The 25,413-nt window shown below is 46.5% G+C and overlaps 1 protein-coding gene across 1 annotated transcript; it reads left to right on the top strand.

The window, feature by feature from the left end:
* Window positions 1–5,701: 5,701 nt before the first annotated feature.
* LOC118302690 (hepatoma-derived growth factor-related protein 3-like) lies at window positions 5,702–18,028 on the top strand. Its single transcript, XM_035629037.2, has 6 exons — window positions 5,702–6,226; window positions 7,035–7,111; window positions 9,188–9,326; window positions 9,612–9,773; window positions 12,272–12,406; window positions 15,079–18,028. Exons 1-6 carry the CDS (start codon window positions 6,143–6,145, stop codon window positions 15,103–15,105), a joined length of 624 nt encoding a protein of 207 aa, XP_035484930.1. The 5' UTR covers window positions 5,702–6,142; the 3' UTR covers window positions 15,106–18,028.
* The last annotated feature ends 7,385 nt before the right edge of the window (window positions 18,029–25,413 follow it).

Below are 25,413 nucleotides of genomic sequence, written 5' to 3'. Positions count from 1 at the left end.
CTTTCATAGCACTCAAGGACACCTTGCAGTTAAAACAATCCCCCCAAAAAACAGTTAAAACAGACATATTGTCATGGTTCTGCCCCTTGAACTTTAGTTTCCAATGGACTTTTATTTTCCATGCCTTGTGCATCCCTAAGTTCCAAGTGTGTCTTTGCCTTAGTTAGGTTACCTTTGTTATCCCCTGTGTTTATGTTTTCTTGAGTTTCCCTTTTCTTGTGTTGCTTCACTTGGTTTTCCCATGTCTTGTTTCCGGTGTCTTTACTTTGCCTGTCTCCTGACCCTGTGATTGTCCGCACCTGTTCCTAATGGTTCTCACCTGTGTTCAATTAGCCCTGCCCACCTTGAGTCTATTTAGTCTCTGTGCTTGGGTGAGGTCAAAATGTCCTTCCTATCTACTATTCCTATCTATTATTCCTTGACCTCAGTGGAAAACGTAAATGAGGACTGAGAGGATTTTGGAAGAGCCGATAGAGCTGCTCAGAGAAGCCGACTCACTATATTACGTCATCACGCGACAGTGGATGTTATTGACATGCGTCTGCCGTGGTGAAACTACAAATTTCCGAAGATGAACTACAAAAAACTCAGCGGCTCCATCCGTCATTCTTCAGTGTGTTTTACCACCGTTTGACATCTACTTCATTTCGGATTGAATCATTTACGTTCATGCATGTCGCATCAAGTTAAATCCAAAACGACTCTTATCATGGCTGCTGATCAAAACTCTGTTGGAAAAAGGAGCCATAACAATAGTTCCTCCTGGTCAGACCTCAGGGTCCTAAACAAATGCCTCAGGAAATACAAATTCAGGATGCTGACTCATGCGTCACTCCTGCGTTTTCTGTGCCCGGCAGATTGTTTCATGTCGATCTGAAAGACGCATATTTCCATTTTCCCATATATCCTCCACACAAGAAATACCTGCGATTTGCCTTCAAGGTAGTCGCTCACGAATATCTAGTCCTCCCTTTAGGCATGTCACTCAGTCCTAAAGTGTTTGTGAAATGCACGGAGGCAGCATTGAGCTTGGTGGGAAAAAGAGGCATACGCATGGCCACGTATATAGACGATTGGTTGAGCCTCTTCCGCAGGGGAAAATCAGTCTCACTGAAAATTTGTCAGAGCTTACTGGGTTTGATGGCTTTGGCTCTGGTAGTTGTCCCGCTCAGCCATTTATATATGAGAGGGCTGCAGCGCTGGGTGGCAGCGCAGGGGCTGGATCAGGTACGTCACAAGCACCTGAGAGTCTCCGAAGCGTGCGCTGCAGTGCTCCGCTACTAGTAGAGCCCTGGTTTTCTGACACAAGGAGTCCCGTTGGGGTTGATACCAGCCAGACAAGTGGTCACGACCAATGCCTCTCTGACAGGCTGGGGAGGGACACTCGAAGGCAGGTCAGTGAATGGCAGGTGGGGCACGCCTCACTCTATTCACATAAATTGTCTTGAACTAATGGCTGTGGAGATGGTTCTGCGACACTTCCTTCCTTTTTTGGTGGGTCGTCACGTGTTGGTCAGGACGGACAACACCAAGGTGGTGGAATACATCAACAAGCAGGGCGGTGATAGCCCCAAGGTGGACGGGGAAGCACTGGTTGGCGGACATAGTTCAACCCCTGTGCGGCCAGCCAGCTCCGCTGCCCCTCCGCATAGACCTACTGTCGCAGACTCAGGGGGAAATATTCCACCCTCATCCAGAGACTGGCTCTATGGGTTTGGCCCCTGAGAGGTCCGATCTGAGGGCAGCGGGTCTTCCTCAGAACGTTATTGATACGAATCAGAGTGCCAGAGCCCTGTCCACTAGGTCATTATATGACTGTAAGTGGGGGGTGTTCGAGGATTGGTGTACACAGAGCAATGTTATTCCCTTCCAGTGCTCTGTTATCAATATTGTCGTTTTTGCAAGATTTACTGGAAAAGGCAAAGCGTTTTCCACAATCAAGGTCTATTTGGCTGCTATTTCGGCTTGCCATGTGGGGTTTGATGGTCACACCGACCCACTGGCGGGTGTTGACCCTGTTTATGAAGGGGGCTCATAGAAAATTGCCTTTGGTGAGGTCTATGGCCCTATCATGGGATCTTCCAATAATCCTGAAAGCTATCTCGCAGACACATTTCGAACCCTTGGGACAGGTGGATTTGAAGTTGGGGTTTTTAAAAACGACTCTGCTGGTTTCCCTATCCTCTGCAAAGAGGGTGGGGGAAATTCATGCTCTATCTGTGAATGAGGTTTGTATGCACTTCACACCTGACGGTTTGAGCATGTCTCTTACTGTTGTTTCACACCAAAATTACTGTGTAGACCCGGGTTTTTTAAACGTGGGTCGACCCGCAATTGGCCATTTTCACACTGCGAGCAGACCAGGGTCTGATGATCGTGTTGTGACAGTTGGCGACCAAAGATGGCGGTAGAGAGTGGTGCGCGCCATAAAACAAAGAAGAAGAACAGTGTGGTAAACAACAGAAAGCATGGAAGCCAGTGAGCCGGTGGTCAACATTACCTTATATCTTGTACTTGACACTCTTTCAAAGTTTACAAACAAAGTGTGTGTGTATGAGAGAAGAAGAAGGTTGGCACTGCACGCTGTGTTTGTGTACGTAGCTGCAGCGACAAGGAGAATGCGCTCCGCACATCCATCCATGTTACTGACAGTTTATGGCCACTGTGTAATAAGAGACCGCCTGATGAGGCCGTGTATGTCCGCCGAAGGGTTGAAATAAAGTGCCCCGTTCTAAACCTCATCCATGATCTGGATTGTGTTAGTTGTTACCACAAACGAGCCAAAGCTAGGCTAAGCGAGCTAGCTACATGCAAGCTCTCTTTACTACAGTTGGTGTGGTAACAGCAGTTACCGACGGAGGAGTCGAGCCTTCATTGCCTCCGTCATCGCGCAAATTAACGCGTTCACCCGGATGTGACATTCACATCAATGCCGATCGGGGGTGAAGCTGATTATTACCCGGTCTAGTGCAGAGTCATTTGACCTGGGGCTGAATGCCGATAAAACGTTTTCACACTGCAGAAAACACCGGGTTTAAACAGGTTTTTTGGCCAGTGTGAAAGGGGCTTTAGGCCTAACCCAGTTTTTACCCCTAAGGTGGTGGCCACTTGCGCTCCTATGGAGCTGAAGGCCTTTCACCCTCCACCGTTCAGTTCAACTGAACAGGAACGGTTGCACACTTTGTGTCCTGTCCAAGCGGTGCGTCTGTACGTGGACAGGACGAAGGCGCTCAGATGATCTGACCAGATGTTTGTGTCCTGGGCGAAACCCCACATGAGAAAGCAAATCTCTAAGCAGAGACTTTCCCATTGGATAGTGGGGGCTATCGCAATGGCGTGTACCAGTAGAGGCTTGCAAACCCCAGCGGGTCTGCAGGCACATTCTACAAGGGGTCTGGCATCTTCATGGGCACTTTTTAGGGGTGTCTCCATCCAGGATATCTGTGCAGTGGCTAGCTGGTCCTCACCTGTTACTTTTGCTAGGTTTTACAGCCTAGATGTGACAGCGCCCTCACTGGCTCACTCAGTGCTCAGTGTGGGGGTGTCTCGGGGTGAGGGGGTTGCGCTACAGTGAGTTTTACTGTGGCTGGTCCCTGTACGATTTTTTGAGCAATCCGGGAGTCAGTATATCCCATAGTGAGACACGAAACGAATGCTATGAAAGAGAACTTTAAGTTATTTGCATAACCCCGGTTCTCTGAGTAGAATGAGTGAGTGTCTCACCAGACGGCCCTCCTTGCTTTGGTGAAGCGAGGAAGAGGTGGGATGTTTATTGAATGGTGAATGTCGGTACGCCTACCTCTTATAAAGGGGGAGGGCTGTCGCAGCCTACGTCATACACGACATCAGGGCCAGTCAATAGGCTCTCCTCTCAGTACACTCTGTACTCTGTTGACATTTTTCACATCACTAAACAGACGTCACGTGATTTGTCTGCATCCATTGGTAACGCCTCTAAAATATATTTGACCAAATGTAAAATATCAGATAAAATCAGAATTGACCATAATTCTGCTGCTCTTGTATATATCGGATATAATAATTAAGTGCACCTACAGCAGCTGGGCTGACTGGCTGCATTTGTTTTCATTTTTCATTCTACTTAGACCGAACTAAACTATGCGACTATTTAAAAAAAATGTATACCTTATTGATGTAAAGAAATAGAACCCAATGTAAATTATCAAATAGAAGCATTTTACCAGCATGTAGCAGATTATGCAGAAAATGCTACTTCAACTCGCCAGTGGGGGGCAGTGATTTCATTGACATTCATTGATATCCCTTGGCCCACCTAGACGGCGCCACTGATTTAGTGGTGAAATTAACAAATAATTTCTGCTTCATACATTTCCAGTCACTTACACCAGGCCATAGATTGTATCCATATTACACATCTGTATAATATTGTCACAGCTTAGATGAAATAGCCAGTGTACCAGACCCAGCTTTAGCAGTGGCGCAAAGATGCTATCACAGTTCAATGAAAATCTGGCTGGGGTTTTTTTTTTGGGGGGGGGGGGGGGCATGGATTACTGAGTTGATTTTTTAATTTTTTATGAATTGTCTTGCAGAACAGATAGTGTGGTGGTCCATTTCTGTAGATAAATGCATGGATGGACAAGTCTTTCCAAATCTTGCATATAGACACCAGTAATTAAACGCAGAGATACAGTAATACTAAGATTTAAATCCTGCTACCGTCCGCGTTTAAGTGGATGTCACTGATGACCTCAACAAGGTGTGATCGAGAATCAAAACTGACGTTTAGTGGCTTCTGATACAGGAGGGTTTGCTACCCCGTTGATGGTAGCAAACAAGGCATGTGTAATATTATTGTTTATTCTCAGTTGCAAATCCGAAATGGACAGTCTTCCTTCATAGATGTCATATTGAACCTGAAGATGTTTCTCATGAATTTGTTCAGCTTCTCGAGAATTTAAAAGAAAGTGCTCTCTAAGGAAAATACAGGAATGAACAGAAAGAGAAACATCGGTAGCCACAAACCTTGAAACATTCAGACCCTTGTGTCCTTGTGTGTCCTTTATTGCGTTGGCTCCGTCAGGAGAAACACAAGACAGTTCTCAAGTGCCTCTGTCCTGGGAATTTTCGACATGAATGTTAAAATTGCCAGCGATGATCACACAGCAAAAGTCAATTCAGATTAGAGACAGTTCAGCTAAAGTTTTTAATTTTTCAGCATAGTATATTTCAGTTACCAGTAGATGGGTTATATGTATTTAGGAACATCTTAAGATAGTGAATTGAACGGAAGAGCCACATATTCAAAAGAAGCAAAATCTTCATAGCTTCGGGATGGCACTGGGGTGGGGGTGATCTGATAAGAACAGCAGCATTGTTAGCTTGAACCAGGTTTCAGTTCAAAAACATAAAATCAGGTTATGCTTGATAACTTGGTACAACAGTTCATCAGGTACCTAAACTTGCTGAAACGGAGAGATGCTTCCACCAAGTGGCAGCAAACTGTCATTAAACTGCAGGCGGAACAATAAAAACAGACTGGAGTAACTGATACTACAGTATGTGTCTGGTTTAAGACGAAAGAGCATTGTGTAGCTGGAAGACGATCATTAAAAATGAATAAGCTATACATCAGTTTAATGGAAATATTCAGCAAATTTGTACTGTGTGTTATTAACTCTGTGTTTGGTTTGGTGACATCGCATGTTACACTTTCACTTTCCTCGAGAAGCTTTAGTGCAAAAGAGAAATGCTCGTCTGTTCATTCTTTGATTTTCGTATAAATATATATCTCTATCAAACGTATGTACGTCAGTGTTGCTTTTATTGGTTATTTCGAGGACCGGAAGTTTTTTTTTTTAATTATTATTATTATTCCCCCTCCTCTGACAAGACTTTTCGTTTCTTACAGGTACTATCCAACTTAGGCGATTCTCGAACACGTTTACACCTGAAGTCGTGCGTAAGGGGATAGCCCACCCAGGCCCCCGTTTTCCGCGTTCTCTTTTTTTCCCTTTTTTATCATTTATTTCCGTGTAAACTGCAGCCTTGATATAAAAAAAACAAACATTGATGGTGGATAATTTAGGCCTGCGTCCAGGGCCCCGGGGAGAATAACGGATTACAGAGTCGCCTCACACCTCCGTCTCAATCCAGAGACATGGCTCGACCACGGCCGCGGGAGTACAAGGCAGGAGATTTGGTTTTTGCCAAGATGAAGGGATACCCGCACTGGCCGGCGAGGGTGAGTGCGAGATGCGTCCGGGCTGGGAGCGCAGGGAGGCGGGGTCGATTTACACGATACAGCCGCTGCTTTGCTTCGGGGAGCAGGATGCTACGGGGTGTCCGGAGCTCCGCCACCACGTTTGGTTTGTGAAATGTTTTCCATTAAACCTCGCTGTTTTAAGAGCCTTCATTTTCCATCCGGCTGATTGGACATGTAGACGTTTTTTAGAATTAGGAGTATAAATTCATATTTATTAGGATCGATTTTCCGAACACCTCCCCTGCTTCATTTTTGTCTTTCTTGAATTGAAACGGAATTGATCATGTAAATCATTTTCCATACCAAGCAGTTCAGTGTATGTGTGTGTGTGTGTATGTGAGCGTGTGTTTTCATCCCATGTTTCCATTTGGTTGTCACTCATGGAATAAATGACAAAGTTGTTGACCTCAGGTAACCCCCGAAGAGCATCTGTCTCAGCCTCAGCACCACTATAAAACCCACACGTGTCACCTGCAACAGACGATGCCCAGTAGCATACATCACAGCCGCAGACCTCCGGCAGAAGGACCTCTAACCGCGAGCTACTGTGGATCTCTTCGGTGCAGCGGGGCTGTCGGGCTCCATGTGTGACCTCTCACAACCTACTACGATTCGGCCACCATGCTTTATCGTTTATGTATGACAGGATACATGCAAACAGAAGCCTGCATCATTGAGGTTTATGTGGTAGATATTTAACAGATGAGTGCGATCGGAATGATCAGCATTAGTTGGAGTGAGTGTAATAAATATTCACAAACAGTGTCTCTCTCTCCCTGTCCTTCAGATTGACGAGCTTCCAGAGGGAGCTGTCAAACCTCCCGCCAACAAGTACCCCATCTTCTTCTTTGGGACCCATGAAACGTAGGCACCTGTTGAGTTTTTTTTTCGAGGATGTGCAGCATTCAATTTACACATATGTTTTTAAAGAGGGAAGCAGCTGCCATGCTCAAATTGATATGAACGTTATGGAGTTTGACCACATTAGAACTCAGCTCTCAACTCTGGACAATATTTTTGTGTGTCACACTTCAATGTTTAGGGTTTATTGTCCCACGGGGAGAAAATTTGATTTGCAGCCAGGGTTCAAATCAGACAAACGCAAAGTACACAATGACAACACTGAATGTTACAATAACACACAAAAAATGTAGACCTGGTACAGGGAATGAAAGTTCATGCCAAGTACAAAAGTTTTCGTGCACTAAAGTACAATTTTGCTAAGTACTAGGAATCGAGAATTTAAACTAAGTCCCAGTGTGCAAATGTGCAAATGAACATGATAATGTAAGGAATTCATTTAAAATTCTATTTACCATGAAGCATCTCAATAGCCCTAGGGATAAAGGATACACAAAGGCTTTCAGGCTGAAGCCCTGAAACGCCGACCTGAGGGCAAAAACTCAAACTCCCTCTGGAGTGGATGGTCCTGACAATCCAAAATAGCACAAGTCCTCCTAAGTTCCTTCCTGATGTCAATGTCCAAAAGCTTGGCATAAATCCCTCTACAGATCTTATTGGCCATTTTAATAAAGATAGTAATAATACATGATGTTTTTATACCGCTTTTCATGGAACTCAAAGCGCTTTACAAAACAAAACAATATAAAGTGTAGAGTGACTGTAAGGTGAAAGAAGCAGTTTTTCCTCTGCAAATTTTTCATCTGTATGTATAATATTTATAAATGGAAGCACTATAGCCTTGTATAATACTAATAACTACTATGGACTGATACGTAGTGTAGACACACACACACACACACACACACACACACACACACACACAGTAGCTCAGCCCAAACTGTTTTCTAAAATTTCAAATTGAGTTGGAAAGGCAACAGTAGAAAGGGGGGAAATGAATGAAGATTTGGTTTAGAACTGGTTTGACAGTATTGTACAAGTACTACTTGTTTTCTGTCCGTGTTAATGGACTACCTTAAAATATTTTTTGGTAATACCTTAATAGACAAAAGGATTTCAACTCATAATGTCCACTTGCATTTTTCTGGAGCTTTCAAACAACATCTCACTGAGTTTACTCAGTTGCCTTCACATGACCTAAGAATGGGATTTTGGTCAAGATCATATACCAACACTTGTTATCATGTAGCCTGGATGACAGGTTTTTATTTTGTCATTTAACGATATATGACTAGCCATTAACACATTAAATGAGGAAGTTTGCATAAAGACAAGTTAGGCTAAATTTAATAATCATCCTGATTTAGATCAGTAAATATCTAAGAAGATAGTAAGAGTGGGTGTTAATAACTCAACTGTTGTTCTTTCATATTGTTTATTACCCCAGTGATGCAGACACATTTCTGTCTGAACTCAAACACAACTGAGATTTGATAGTCAGGCCTCTCTGTATAAACAAACCCTTTTTAAACAGGAAAGGCTCCCAGTAGAGCGCATACATTACCTCCCACATGGCCCAACAGTCCCCTTAAATTCAATCAAGCTGCACCAAATTATGCACACTCAAAGATATCTGTCCCCTTAATATGCCTGATTGTTTTCATCAAGATTTTTGCAATACTCCCTTGGAAAACTGGGAACTTGTCAAAACATCCCCTTTCGCATTGCTAATGAAAGGGATTGAAATATCCCCATTGTCAGAATCCATCCCAAAATTGAATGGGTTCTTTCCCAGCCCAAGTTCCGTGGAAATCCGTGCCGTAGTTTTTGCGTAATCCTGCTGGAAAAAAAATTCTTACATAACCCCCCTGGTGGAATAAATTGGTTCTTTTAGTGTTTTACTTTTATTGTTATTGCAGTTTAACACTCTTAATAAATAGTTTTCTCAAAAATGTTAAATGCCTACATTTGAAAACTGTTTTCTAATCTTCCACATGCTTTGCGAAACATCTCGTGGTCTTCCAGACTTTTTTTCTTTTTTAGTAATAGTAGTGGTAAAACTCTCTTCACTTTGTTTAGTGCATTCTTGGGGCCAAAGGATCTTCTGCCCTACAAGGAGTATAAAGACAAATTTGGCAAGTCCAACAAGAGGAAAGGCTTCAATGAGGGTCTGTGGGAGATCGAGAACAACCCCAGAGTCAAGTTCACAGGCTATCAGGTTAGTAGGTATCATGTGTGTGGTTCAATGAGGGAACAGCAGAGCTGCCAGACCAGGCCTTGTGCTCAACAAAGCCACAATGTTGCCTCGCGCAAAACAATGAGACACAAAGGGCTGTTCAAAGCCGTCAGGGCTGGAGTACGAGAGATGGAGTAATTTGTCTCAACTCTGAGTCACAAACACATTACACATTTGAGGAGTCAGTCATCGTTGAACCAGATATTTCTTCTTTCAGTTCAAAACAAATGGTGCGGTTTCTTTTTTTATTTTCTTTTTCGCACACAGGCCATCCAGCAACAGAGTTCATCAGAAACCGAAGAGGGGGGAAACGCCGCTGACGGCAGCAGCGAGGGCGAGGAGGGCGACTCTGTCGAGGAGGAAGACGAGAGGGAAAAGCTGAAGGGAGACAAGACCGGATCCAAACGGAAACAGATGGCCACCTCCAAGGTACTTTAGATACTTTTATTACACTGTTATCATCCACGAAGGGCATAGGTGCACTACTTTGATATTTTCAGTTTTTGTAAATTCAGTTACATGAACTTAGATGTTCTGTGTTGCGCTTTTCCATCAATCATATACCGAAGGGTTCAGGCAACAACAATTAAGCAAGCAGACTTGGAGGAGCCAGGGATCGAACCACCAACCTCAGTGGTTAGTGGACGACTCACTCTAACTCCTCAGCCACAGCCGCCCTTTTGAACAGTTTCTACAGTTTCTACAACAACTCGTCACCCGAACACATCTAATAGTGTTCACGGCGTCTTACTCCACAGTTTTAAAAACACATCGATGAGACACACTTTTGCAGTTCTTTCTTTACCATGATCACACACACACTGTAGTATTTGACTTTATCCCCCAACATATATATGATGCATTGTTCCAGAGGGACATATACATTCTATGGGAGGGATGCTTCATGGAGGATTATGTTTACGGACACAGTATTGCCAGTAAAAAGGTTTTAATCATTTTTTTTTAAAAATAAGTGCAACCAGGTGGATTTGTACATAATTTTTTTCTGCTCCTCTTTCTTCAACATCAGTTTGTGGCATTTCTCCACATTCCATTCATCCGACATGTTCGATTTTTATCAATACAATCCGTATAAATCTGGTCACCTGTATTCATTAATCATAATGTCCTGTATGTGCTCTCAGGGTTGAAGGGACGGAGTAATGCAGAGCTGAGCACCGTCAGAATGGGTTACTGTATTAGTGCGTAAAGCCATCGCTGCTGTATATTGGTGCAGGTTGAAAAAGTCAAACGCATCTCGCTCATCACTTAGCAACCACTGTTGCCTAGCAACTGGGCCCGATTACGTACAGCGGATGTGGAACAGCCGAAGGAATGCAACGCTACTGGGGGGGGCATTGTGAGTGTGTGTGTTTCGTATCACATTATTGAAACTGTGTGTGTTTGTGTGTGTACAAGGAGTACACAGTGGAACTGGAATCTCCTCATCTAAGAAAATTTAACTGTGATCTCTCTGTTTATTTACTGGCGTGGTGGAGACCAGTTATGCACTCACTTGTCTTTCAACCCCACCACCCCACACACACACATGCACACATGTATGTTGATCTAGAACAAATGTTAAAGGCAGCGTTTTCAGATACATGGGCTCTAATTGTGCAGCCCGCCCAGACAGAATATGACCTGTCCAGGTAGATAGTCGTTCAGTTTCAGGTCAGGTGAATCTCCCTAGAGTGAGAGTTGTGTGTGCTGCAGCAACTGAGGGAGGACAAGAGGCTTCTCTATGTGCAGCCACTTAGCTAGCATTTACCAGTAGGCATGTATCTGAGGCATTTAGGGAACATTTGGTATGTCGTAACTACCAGGGTGAGACTCTCTCTTTCTAAACTGCATCTATCTAGTATCTGCGCGCGTGCCACCCGCCACCACGAGTAAAATTCTCAATCTGTGGGAAACACCGCACTTTTTGGCACTGCTCGGCGGGAGCAGTGCCGGGTGGGCATAATTGGCACAGCCGCGGCACTGTAGTCGGCATGCGTCTCGCTCCGACGCACCGAGGGGTCTAATTTTAACTTAAGGAACAGCAGCATCTATTAGGTTGGCACAGAATGCAACTGGCGCTGCACATCAAAGCCAAACTCACGGCACACTCACTCTCAGCTCCGCTCTCTTTTTTTCTAGCGTACGGGAATTAAAATGCATTATTTTTTAGTTGTGTCAGAGAATAAAGTGCTTATCCTGAGTGCGGACTGTGTGTGTGTGTGCTTTGTGCTGCGGGAACGACACGCGTTACACCATACCGTCTTGACGGTATGACGGGAAATATTAAATGGTTTCGGAACCGTGTCTTTTTGATACCATGGTTTACCTTGAAACTGGAAACTACCCCATGCCTAGTCTGTAATTGTTACGTTCCATCTTTAAAGGAAAAGGAGTGCAACGAAACAAGCAAAAGATTTGCAGGAGTCTTAGTTTTATTGTTAACAGACCAAAATTGTGCAACAGGTTAACAAAAGAGACGGGGGGGATTGGACGAGTTGCTGGTGCCAAATAATTGAAATTAAGAAAACAATACAAGGCCTAACTTGCTACAAAAGGCTTTAGAAAGAAATACACATGTGGCATCAACTCCTTAATACTAGTTTTTCTTAACATAAATCACCTACGTGTATGTTAAATGTAAGGGGTACCCCAAACTCACCTACTAGTCCACATCTCACAGGTGGACAAAGTCCTCCGACTTTGTTTGGCACGTAACAGTTAACCAGTTTGTAATATACAGTTTATACAAATGTTGTTCTTCATAAAACATTGAACATGGGCACCGTGTGCAGTAAATCCATCTATGGCTACTCCTAATTTTTGTGAGTGGACATTTTCCTCTTCTATTTGTGTCAGTTTATCCCCCTGCAAAGCATTATTTGTTTCAAGCTTTCACTGTATCCTGATCTGTGCATTTGTGGCAGAAATCCTCCAAGCGGTCGAGGATCTCATCTGGAGAGGACGACCTGGAGAAGGATGTGAAAGACGACGACCAGAAGAGCGGCTCAGAAGGAGGAGACCCCGACAACGACATCATCCAAAATGCCACCGACTGTAAGGTGAGATTCATGAATACAATACTCCGTAACTTTTGTATAAATTGCAGCGCAGTGTTGTGAGGATTAATTTTCAGTAAAGCTGAAATTTGGTATTCAAATAAGACTGCTGCAGTTTTTTTTCCTAATTTTTCTATTTTGTGGAGCATTCGTCTCAGATGATTATCTCTGAAATGTTTTAAGGAAGGGGCCATGTGCTGCTCTTTATTTAGAGTAGGCCGACTTTGACAAACACACACTCCTTACTCCATGCACGTGAAGCATTTTCCCTTGAAAAACCGGAGAAACATTCAGTTCAAAAATAGTGTTACTACCGTTGGTGAGAGCAGGAGTGGTGTTTTTTCCTCAAACACTTTGTTATGAACACCATACCAATAATATGTAGGCAGGTGCAGTTCTTCATTATGTGTCGGAAACTCTCCTCTGAGATTCTGCTCCATGTTGACATGACTGCATCACATAATTTCTTCAGAATTTGTCAGCGTCAATTTCATGCTGCCAATCTCCTGTTCAACCACATCCAAAGGATCTACTGGATTCACATTTGGTGACTGTGGACGTCACTGAAGTTCACTGAACTCACTGTCATGTTCATGGAACCAGTTTGAGACAATAAATCAAGGAATTAACATGGTCAGAAACTAAAAGATTTTGTTTATTTTATTATGGTTGACATTCAATAAAATTTTATTTTCATGCAGCGCCAAATCACAACATATTGTATATATTCTCAAGGCACTTTACATAGTAAGGTTGAGACCTCACAATATTACAGAGAAACAGTTCCCACAATGAGCAAGAAAAAAAAGGGAAGACATTTCTAGCAGAACTGGACTCAGTTGTGGGCGGAACATCTGCTGCGACTGGAACTAGTTTTTCAGCATCTTTTTGAGATATGATGTTTCTAATTTTCTCAATATTGCACAGGTGAAAAAAAGGATTAGAGACTTGTTTTATGTGCTTGTCAAAGGACATGTCCTGGGGTGCAGTCGAATTGTCCTTCCTATCTGCTATTCCTATCTACTATTCCTTGACCTCAGTGGAAAACGTCATGAGGTCAAGGAAAGGTGTAAAGGAGGGTTGATAGGACTTGTTCAGAGAATCCGACTCCACTTTCACTAAACTACGTCATCATAAGACGGTGGATGTTATTGACGTGCGTCTGCCGTGGTGAAACATCCGAAGATGCACTCCAAAAAACTCAGCAGCTCCATCAGCATGTTTCAGTGTTTTACCACCGTGTGACATCAGATCAAAATGATTCATATGTAACAGTAACTTACATGATGACCTGCGTGTCTTCTGGATTATATTCATACTCTTCTACTTCTTCTACTTCGGATTGAATCGTTCGTGCATTGCGCGTCACGTCAAATATCGCTGCCGCAATGAATTGTGGGGCATCTATTTCTCCTTTCCTTTCGCATAGGAAAGTCCAGTGTACCCTTTGCTAAAGAAAATAATAAAGGAAGCATAGAAGATCCTTTCCTATGCATTTAGAGAATCCGAACAGATCTTGTCATGGCTGCTGATCAAAGACATCTGGGTCACTTCAAGATTTAGGAAACTTCCTAAGCAAATTAGACAGTACGACCGTACCCCGGGTCAAAAATAACTAAGGTCAAATTTATGTCATCCAAAGTAAATATTTGCTCAGATAATGTTTCTCTGAGGTGTTTAGGGCCAAGTACAATGACCTTGGTTTTGTCTAAAATTAGAAAAAAAATTACGATAATAATTAAAATAAAGAATAATATTGTAACGAACCAGTTTAGACCCAAGCGCGAGACACACGTAGCTCAGTCGGTAATCAACTTTATTGTGGAGAACACAAGCAAGGCTCAGAGTCAGGGGCAGAAGGTAGACGTCTTTTCCGGGATCGTGGCGAGATGGGAAGGTCGGGGACAGCAGGCAGAGGTCTTTACCGGGATTCAGGCAAAACGGGGAAACCAGGGACAAAGGCAGGGTCGTAACCAGGGCTGAGACGATACGGGGAAGTCGGGGGCAGAACCAGAGTCGAAACCGGGAGATCCGTCCGTGGGTAAATGCTGGAAAGTCTGACATGGAGTACAAAGAACAATCTGGCGGTGAGTAACTGAGTGAGAGGAGGTTAAATACAAACCTGATTGGTGATGAGCTGCAGCTGCGGGGCCAGGTGAGGTGATGAGGTGGGTGTAGCTGATTGCTCGTGCGGGACAGAGGGGAGGTGACGTGGGAACCTACTGGGCATGACGCTGGCTGACTGTGACAAATATGTCTTTAAGACAATCCAGGGGTTTGTCTACCTGATTAGTTTCATCTGGCTTCATAGATGAATACAGCTGGATGTCATCTGCATAACAATGGAAATGTATGTGGTGCTTTCTGATAATATTGCCTAAAGGAAGCATATATAAAATGTTTGGCCCCAGCACAGAACCTTGTGGAACTAACTTTTGTATGTATGGAAGAGTTGTTGATAATATTAACATACGAACAATAAAAGTCTGTCTGAAATGTTTGTTCTATCACTGTATTCACATCATTCCTGTGTTTTCTTCCAATGACACAGTTACACTTATTTGCCAATTTATTTCATTGTATTTTAAATGTAAATTTTGACTTGGCTTATTGTGACTAATAGCACTGTCAATAATGCTAATGATAACTGTCTCTTAATTTTGTGTCCCCCACAGAAGCAGCTGCTCATAGAAGAACATTAAGTGAAGAAAGCATGAAAGGGAAATCATTCTTTGTAGCTGCTGCCAAGATAGAAAGGTGAATCCACAACATGATTTCTCATCAGCACCATCTACTGGCTGCCATCTTCACCTCCTCTTCCCTTTTGACTCTGAGTATGTGTTTGTATGAAAGATGCACCCGTACTGATACTAGTAGTCATCACGTGGACACCAGGGTAAAACTGGGCATTATATCACACCGTTTTTTTCTACTGTAATGTAAAATAGACAAGGTTTTACCGAGTGACTCTGAATTGTTGTTTATATTGTTATTAACTGTTAAGTATAGGATATGTATAGGGGCATTGAGTATTTGAAGACATAGCTCCTAGTGGTTCTCTTGGTAACCATTAGGAGCTCTGATAACGTGACCTGCTTTTATGTGTATCTTTTTTTTCTATTCAGGTCATACAAATAGCCCTGTCAAAATATAAATAAATACGTTTTAACTTGTAAGGTATACCCATTTCAGAACCCGTTAAGTAAGGTTTGTCTGTTAAGAAAATGGTGGGTGGTGTGGGTTATTCCATCTCCTTAGTCTCTGCGTGCTTGCCCACCCACTCCCAAAAGTTAATTCTCAATCTGTAAGAACCACTGCACTTAATATTTTTGGGATCTTTCAACAACATCTCACAGTCATCATCAGCAGATGGAGTTTGCTCATAAAAATGTTAATTATATAATTATATATTTTGGGCAGAATTAGGAAGCTAGAATCAAGGAACTGTCCCTATTAACTAGGAACCTTGGCAGGAACTAAGTGTATTTCCAGGGTTTAGTACTAGGGTTGGGGCTGCACAGTGGCGTAGTGGTTGGCACTTTCACCTCAAAGCAAGAAGGTTCTGGGTTTGAGTCCCGGTTCAAACCAACCAAGGTCCAGCGTTTTGGGTGTTTTCAATTCACTTTTTTGCTAGCGATTTTCCTGCACTGACTCAATAATCCCAATTGCAAAGCAAAGTAAATCACAATCAACAGAAACTTAATTTGAATCTCCTACGTTAATCTGGATTGTGCTCCCCGGAGAACAGGAGTGGAACAGCATGTTGTAGACATTGGTACCTGGGACTAAAGATTCCAGGTACCTTTGGTCACAATGCAGATTTACTAGAAAAGGTTTTGTTTTGGCTCGGGAATGGGGCCACTCAGCAGAAATGTATTTCCATTGGTTAGCTGCTGAATATATCAGTCAATAATGAACTCACAGAGAAACATCTACGAACCATTACATTTTTAGCACAGCAGCCCAGAGGCTAGCTCAGGCCTAGGTGGCTCACCACAGCTCTACTGCACTGTTCATGCAGTTAATGGATAAAGCGAATAATCGCAGGTCAGTTAAAATTTTCATATAATTGTCCGTGCAGGATTAAATGCTACGCTTACCTGTGTATATAAATACACGAACACAGAAGAAGATATTTTCTTTCCATTGATGGGAACACCCCTTCTGTAAGTTTAGGATAATGAGTTTTGAGTTATTTGAGAAAATTCTGACAATAATTAGCCACTTACTTTATTGAGGTCAATTAAAGCTCCAAAATTGACAAACAAGATGTGAAATCATTGGCATTATTTTTACTTTTACCTCATCTTCATCACACACCTGGTTCAGCCACTTAAGCCAAAATGCTTTCTAAAATCCAAATAACTAATTCAGTTAAAATGTAATGCCCTACACTTATAATATGACATGGAAGAGTAAAGAAGATACCATGTTTATATTGATACGTGTTGAAAATTGACAGTATTGTTGCATCTCTACTCGTGACATGATATTACACCATCATGACACTACATGTCACATGTAGGTCAGATGAAAGGAGGTTGAGTTGGCTCATCTTCTTCACATTACTCCATCAGTCAGTATTTATACTTGTGCATACCTCTCAATCACGGTCACCTGTTACTGTGTACAAACACATTTGATAGGACCTACATATATATATATACATATACCCTCCTACTGTCTATTATATATGTTGGGTATTGCAGTGTCCTGATCACTAGTTATAGCTTGAAATAGATTTTTTTACAAGGATAATCACTGGAGGGACTTCTGGAATATTCAGTAACTTTTAAACATTATCCATTACTCTATGTAACTCTCTTTCATGTACCCAGGAAAAGATGAATAGAAATACATAGATAAATGTATGAAGTGTTGTGCACAACTGGGTTATACGCTGTAACTCAATATTAACTATAAATGTATATTTTACTTTTTTTGTAGAACATAGGCCCACTATTCTTCCACTATTCTACTTGGACTGCGCTAGGTAATAGCTCATGCTTTTATGGAACAAGTGATACATCTGTTCTTCTGTGTATCTGTGGAATAGATTACTGTATATTTTAAAGCTTTTTATAGTGGCATGCTCTGCTGTTGTACTCTACGTCATTCTTTTGTGAGAGTGTCTAAATAAGATATTTGTTGCTGTGTGATGGGCTTGGAGGTAAAATAATGCACAATCCACTTGTTTCTGTTGCCTTGTTTCAGTGTTTAAAGATGACAGTAAACAGAACCACACCAACTTTCCAAGGACACTGGGGACTATGATACACAGTGTGATAATACATTTTGAAGTTGCCAAGCCTGGAACAGTTTATTTTGATGACACTGGGCCTCTTTGATTTTCACTCTGTGCCAGTGTCCCTTTCTTTGCCCCCCGCTATTGTTGAGAAATAGAAATATTTATTTTTCACGATTTCTGAATGAGAACTTTGTTTTCTGTTTGTAAACTCATGTTTTTTTTTATCCCCTTCAAACCTCTGTTACGCTCATATTTGAAACATGTTTTGCATTTTTACGGTTTGTAATATACGGTAAACTGTTTTTGCTGTTTATGGAGGAGACTTTTACAAAATAAACAATTGGAATGCACAGTGAGGCTGTGATGCTCGTCACACACCACAAAACTAAATTATTGACTCTGACATCCTTAGCACTAGAATGACAAACATAAAAAGTTTCCCTGAGGTTGGGGCCACAGGAAAGGCCTGAAAACACACGTGAGCTATAAACTTTATAAAGTATAGTGTTTCACAAGTATAAAACATTAAATGCAATACAGTTCAATATTATAGCGCCAAATCGTTACATATGTTATCTTAAGGCACTTCACCAATTAAGGTCGCAACCTCACAATATAAGAGAAACCCAACAGTTCCAACAATGAGCAAGCACTTGGCGAGGGGGAGAGAAGAAAGAGAGTCGGATACACTCTCTTACTACAGGTATCTCCCCAGCCTATAAACATTGCAATGGACGATGGGTGGATGGATAGATAGATACTTTATTGTTACAGCAGCGGGTATCAGGCAAACAACACAATACAAGAAATACAAATGTAAAGAAAAATATAAGAACTGCAAGAACTATAAAAATAATAAGGAATATAAATATAGATATAAGGAATGCACATAAAATAGTGCAAGTGTGCAATTTGTTACCAGTAATGTGCAGGGAGATGCAGGATGTGGATGCAGGAGAACAATTTAAGTTAGCTTGATAAAAAAAGTCATAAGTGTTTAAGTTGACACTGAGATTAACCATTGGAGTACAGGGAGCGACCAAGGACCTGCAGATTCTCTTGAAACTTCTTTGAACCGCTTAGAATTGTTGATATCCCGGTGAGTTTTGGCTGCCACTTTATGTGGTACCACGGGCACTACTGTTGTTCTTGTAGCCCATGTTGTGAAGTGCTTTGTGCACTTGGTGTGATCATTGTTGTGGAAATGCTACTTACTACCGGAACTACGTAGGGAGTAGTTGATTTTCAGTTCCGGGTTCTTGTGTGTACATGTCGTTGTATTGTGATCGTTGGCTCTGGTGTCTCATAAGGCAGCAACGGGAGCAATGCCAACAGTGCAAACCAATCAAAACCAGCATGCTGGTGGGATTCCTCCCTCATCAACATTAGAGAATCGAGAGCAGCCCAGTGTTCCAATGGATACACCGTTTGCAGCAGAATTATAGGTACTCCGCTAGATGTCACACCATGTAGGTCCCCCCATTACCTTAAACAATCATGACCCAATTGTGCGACGCAGAGATGAACGAATGCCTCAACGTTCTGCCCCAGCACGCATGGCTTCACATGAAGCATATGTAACACATGGCAACAGTGGAAATTGATGTTGCGACAACTGCCTCACGAAGTCAAGCTAGCAATGTATGATGGCAAAGAGGACTGGGACTCATTCCTGCTTCCTTTGAGGGTCAGGCACGCAAATATGGATGAACTGGTGCAGAACGCGTAGATAGACTTCATGAGTGCCTTCGTGGGGTCACTATTAGCTATGTCTGTTCCCTGCCTGAGCACATCCTTGATGACTACACCCTCCTTAAAGAACAACTTACAAAAGTTTGGAGTAAATGATCCCCCTACAACTGTCCGGCAAAAGGCATCAAGGTAAAAATCTCAAGCAGACTTTGCTGAGGAGGTGCGATGTTTGGTGACTCTGGCTTTTCCTGGAACCTACCTATCACTGCAGGACCAGCTAGCTACTGACACCTTTTTAAAGGGACTGGGGAATCAAAAGGTAGCCTATGAGGTAATGAATCGTGACTTACAATCACTGGCTGAAGCACAGAAGCAAGCTGAAGCACATGAACATAATTTCAAGGCTACGCTGGGTTGTGATGCTGGGACAAGGACAGGAAGGACCAGACGTATCTCCTGGGCAGATGAAGAAGGTGATGTACCTGGTGAGCTTTTCCCTACATCCAGATGTTTACAGAGCCCCAAGTATTTTACAGAGGAATAAATTAAAATGTTGATGGACAGAGGTGAGCAGTTGCATTTGAAGTTGGGGTACCTGCAACCTGTGGCCAAAGGAAGTGTGGATGTAGGGTCAGGGCGCTCTGCACAATATGGAGACAGATTGCAGGAACCTAACAGAGGGAGGAGACCAGCAATTCAACCTTCTTCTCAAAGCATGAGAATGCGATCACCCAGCCCAAATCAAGTAAGCCGAGCAACCTGCTTTCAGTGTGGGGAAGTGGGGCACCTCCTGAGAGAGTGTTCGCGGTCACCTAGTACAACATGTTGGAGACGTTCCCACGAACCACAAGCCAGGAGCACCTGAGAGATCTGCCAACAAGGAGGACGTTTTTACCACACCACAGCTAGGACACCCAACAAAGAGGTCCCAGCTTGCAGGTTGAAATTACAGTGAATGGTCTACCTGTTCAAGCAATCGTTGATATTGGCGCAGAAGCAACACGGATTTCTGAAGAGATATATCACATGCTCCCGAAAGAGGCACAGAAACCTCTCAATGAGACTTCCCTGCACAATGCTGGAGTTGGAAGCAAAATGTCTGACCTGGGTGAATTGGAAGTGAACCTGGAATTTGGGAGCCAGAAATTTAATTGGAAGGTCTTTGTTGGCCGAATCCATGTGTCAGGACCGAGCAGGAAGCAGGACCCAAATGCAGAGGTGATGAAAAAAAGGATATTTAATAATAAAACAAAAACAGAGTCAAACCAAGGGTGTCCACGAAATGTAGCAAAAAACGATAATCCAAATACTGGAGCCAGGGGGAAAGCACAGAAACTGACCGGGGAAAAATGCAGACACAGACCGGGGGAAGACGACCAGGAAGACGACCAGGAAGACAACAGGAACAGACATCTCAGGACAGACTGGTGAAAACACAACAGGCAGGAACAGACCGGGCCAGACAACAAGAAAAACAGACGATCCAATACAGACAAAGGGAAGCACAGAGACTAAATACACACAAGGAGGGCAGGGCAATTAGAACACAGGTGAGACACAGGAAAAACAAAACACCAGAAACTAGACACAGGACAGGAAGTGAAACAACACAAGGAACTAATTCAAAATAAAACAGGAAATGAAAACACATGATCATGACAGAACCCCCCTCTTAAGGACCGAATTCCAGACGGTCCAAAAAAAAAAAATCTACACAGAGCAGGGAGGGTGGAAGGGGGCCAGGACTGACTGAAAAAACTGTCACTGGGGAACTGGACAGGGGTTTTGCTGGGGGGATTCAGCAGGCGTAGGAACTCTGGGGTACGCCCGGAGGCCGGGCATGCAGGCATAGCAGTTCTGGGGGAAGGCCAGGAGGCCTTGCAGGCAGGCACGACAGTTCTGGGGGACGGCCAGGAGGCCTGGCAGGCATAGCAGTTCCGGGGGACCACCGACGAGGGACGCGTCGATCGGCCCTCCTACTGCCGACGTGGAGCAGGGGTTGGTCGGACCACCGATGAGGGACGTGTCTATCGGCCCTCCGACTGGCGACGTGGAGCAGGCCCTGGTCGGACCACCGATGAGGGACATGGAGCAGGCGACAGTTGGACCAGCGATGAGGGACGCGTCGATCGGTCCTTCGACTGGAGACGAGGAGGGGCAGACGTCGACCGGTCCACCGATGAGGAAGCGTCGATCGGTCCACCGACTGAAGAGGAGGAACAGGCGTCGGCCGGACCACCGATGACGGACGTGTCGATCGGTCCTCCGACGGACGATGAACAGGCGTCGGCCAGACCACTGTCGACGGACGCGTCGATTGGTCCTCCGACGGGCGACGAGGAGGAGCAGACGTCAGCCGGACCACCAACGGGGAACATGTTGATTAGCCCACCGACTGGGGACGAGGAGCAGACGTTGGCCGGACCACCAACGGAGGACACGTTCTCCGTTGGTGGTCCGGCCAACGTCTCATCGGTCCATCGACTGGGGACGAGGAGGGTTCGGCTGGACCACCGACGAGTGACGTGTCGATCGGCCCACCAACTGGAGACATGTAACAGGCATTGGCCGTTCCACCGATGGGGAATGTGTCGATCGGTCCACTGACCGGGGACATGGAGCAGGCGCCGGTCGGACCACCAACGAGGGACACGCCGATCGGCCCACCGACCGGGGACGTGGAGCAGTCCTTGGTTGGACTACCGCCGAGGGACGCGTCGATCGGCCCACCGACTGGCGAGAAGGAGCAGAGTTCGGCTGGACCACCGACGAGCGACGCGTCGATCGGCCCTCCGACTGCCGACGTGGAGCAGGCGTTGGACGGACCACCTGACGAGGGACGTGTCGATCGGCCCACCATCCGGGGACGTGGAGCAGGTGACGGTTGGACCACCGACGAGGGACACGCCGATCGGCCCACCATCCGGGGACGTAGAGCAGAGCTCGGCCGGACCACCGACGAGCGGCGCGTCGATCGGCCCACCAACTGGCGACGTGGAGGGGCAGACGTCGACCGGGCCACCGACGAGGAACGTGTCGAACGGTCCTTCGACTGGAGACGAGGAGGGGCAGACGTCGACCGGACCACCAACGGAGAACGTGTCCTCCGTTGGTGGTCCGGCCGACGTCTCATCGGTCCATCGACTGGGGACGGCTGGACCACCGGCGAGTGACGTGTCGATCGGCCCACCGACTGGAGACATGTAACAGGCATTGGCCGTTCCACCGACGGGGAATGTGTCGATCGGTCCACTGACCGGGGACATGGAGCAGGCGCCGGTCGGACCACCAACGAGGGACACGCCGATCGGCCCTCCGACTGCCGACGTGGAGCAGGCGTTGGTCGGACCACCGACGAGGGACGTGTCGATCGGCCCTCCGACTGGCGACGTGGAACAGGCCTTGGTCGGACCACCGACGAGGGACATGGAGCAGGCGACAGTCGGACCACTGATGAGGGACGCGTCGATCAGCCCACCATCCGGGGACGTGGAGCAGGTGACGGTCGGACCACCGACGAGGGACACGCCGATCGGCCCACCGTCCGGGGACGTAGAGCAGACCTCGGCCGGACCACTGACGAGCGGCGCGTCTATCGGCCCACCAACTGGCGACGTGGAGGGGCAGACGTCGACTGGGCCACTGACGAGGAAGCGTCGATCGGTCCACCGACTGAAGACGAGGAACAGGCGTCGGCCGGACCACCGATGACCGACGTGTCGATCGGTCCTCCGACGGACGATGAACAGGCGTCGGCCGGACCACTGTCGATGGACCACCAACGGGGAACATGTCGATTAGCCCACCGACTGGGGACGAGGACACGAGGACACTGGCGACGTGGAGGGGCAGACGTCGACCAGGCCACCGACGAGGAACGCGTCGTTCGGTCCTTCGATTGGAGACGAGGAGGGGCAGACGTCGACCGGACCACCGAAGAGGAACGCGTCGATCGGTCCTTCGACTGGAGACGAGGAGGGGCAGACGTCGACCGGTCCACCGATGAGGAACGCGTCGATCGGCCCTCCGACTAGCGACGTGGAACAGGCCTTGGTCGGACCACCGACGAGGGACATGGAGCAGGCGACAGTCGGACCACCGATGAGGGACGCGTCGATCAGCCCACCATCCGGGGACGTGGAGCAGGTGACGGTCGGACCACCGACGAGGGACACGCCGATCGGCCCACCGTCCGGGGACGTAGAGCAGAGCTCGGCCGGACCACTGACGAGCGGCGCGTCTATCGGCCCACCAACTGGCGACGTGGAGGGGCAGACGTCGACCGGGCCACTGACGAGGAAGCGTCGATCGGTCCACCGACTGAAGACGAGGAACAGGCGTCGGCCGGACCACCGATGACCGACGTGTCAATCGGTCCTCCGACGGACGATGAACAGGCGTTGGCCGGACCACTGTCGACGGACCACCAACGGGGAACATGTCGATTAGCCCACCGATGAGGGACGCGTCGATCAGCCCACCATCCGGGGACGTGGAGCAGGTGACGGTCGGACCACCGACGAGGGACACGCCGATCGGCCCACCGTCCGGGGACGTAGAGCAGAGCTCGGCCGGACCACTGACGAGCGGCGCGTCTATCGGCCCACCAACTGGCGACGTGGAGGGGCAGACGTCGACCGGGCCACTGACGAGGAAGCGTCGATCGGTCCACCGACTGAAGACGAGGAACAGGCGTCGGCCGGACCACCGATGACCGACGTGTCAATCGGTCCTCCGACGGACGATGAACAGGCGTTGGCCGGACCACTGTCGACGGACCACCAACGGGGAACATGTCGATTAGCCCACCGATGAGGGACGCGTCGATCAGCCCACCATCCGGGGACGTGGAGCAGGTGACGGTCGGACCACCGACGAGGGACACGCCGATCGGCCCACCGTCCGGGGACGTAGAGCAGAGCTCGGCCGGACCACTGACGAGCGGCGCGTCTATCGGCCCACCAACTGGCGACGTGGAGGGGCAGACGTCGACCGGGCCACTGACGAGGAAGCGTCGATCGGTCCACCGACTGAAGACGAGGAACAGGCGTCGGCCGGACCACCGATGACCGACGTGTCAATCGGTCCTCCGACGGACGATGAACAGGCGTTGGCCGGACCACTGTCGACGGACCACCAACGGGGAACATGTCGATTAGCCCACCGACTGGGGACGAGGAGCAGACGTTGGCTGGACCAGCCAACATCTGCTCCTCGGAGGACACGAGGACACTGGCGACGTGGAGGGGCAGACGTCGACCGGGCCACCGACGAGGAACGCGTCGTTCGGTCCTTCGACTGGAGACGAGGAGGGGCAGACGTCGACCGGACCACCGACGAGGAACGCGTTGATCGGTCCTTCGACTGGAGACGAGGAGGGGCAGACGTTGACCGGTCCACCAATGAGGAACGCGTCGATCGGTCCACCGACTGAAGACGAGGAACAGGCGTCGGCCGGACCACCGACGACGGACGTGTCGATCGGTCCTCCGACGGACGATGAACAGGCGTCGGCTGGACCACTGTCGACGGACGCGTCGATTGGTCCTCCGACGGGCGACGAGGAGGAGCAGACGTCAGCCGGACCACCGACGGGGAAAATGTCGATCAGCCCACCGACTGGGGACAAGGAGCAGAGCTCGGCCGGACCACCGATCGACGCGCCGTTCTGTCAGGACCAAGCAGGAAGCAGGACCCAAATGCAGAGGTGATGAAAAAAAGGATATTTAATAATAAAACAAAAACACAGTCAAACCAAGGGTGTCCACGAGATGTAGCAAAAAAAGATAATCCAAATACTGGAGCCAGGGGGAAAAGCACAGAAACAGACTGGGGAAAAATGCAGACACAGACCGGGAAAGACGACCAGGAAGACAACAGGAACAGACGTCTCAGGACAGACTGGGGAAAACACAACAGGCAGGAACAGGCAGGAACAGACCGGGCCAGACAACCAGAAAAACAGACGATCCAACACAGACATTAGAACACAGGTGAGACACAGGAAAAACAAGACACCAGAAACTAGACACAGGACAGGAAGTGAAACAACACAAGGAACTAATTCAAA

The sequence above is a fragment of the Scophthalmus maximus genome, chromosome 4 (assembly GCF_022379125.1).
Source record: "Scophthalmus maximus strain ysfricsl-2021 chromosome 4, ASM2237912v1, whole genome shotgun sequence".
In the NCBI taxonomy this organism is placed as follows: domain Eukaryota; kingdom Metazoa; phylum Chordata; class Actinopteri; order Pleuronectiformes; family Scophthalmidae; genus Scophthalmus; species Scophthalmus maximus.
Note: the sequence above shows the minus strand (reverse complement) of the source record. Positions and strands in the feature narration are given on the sequence as shown.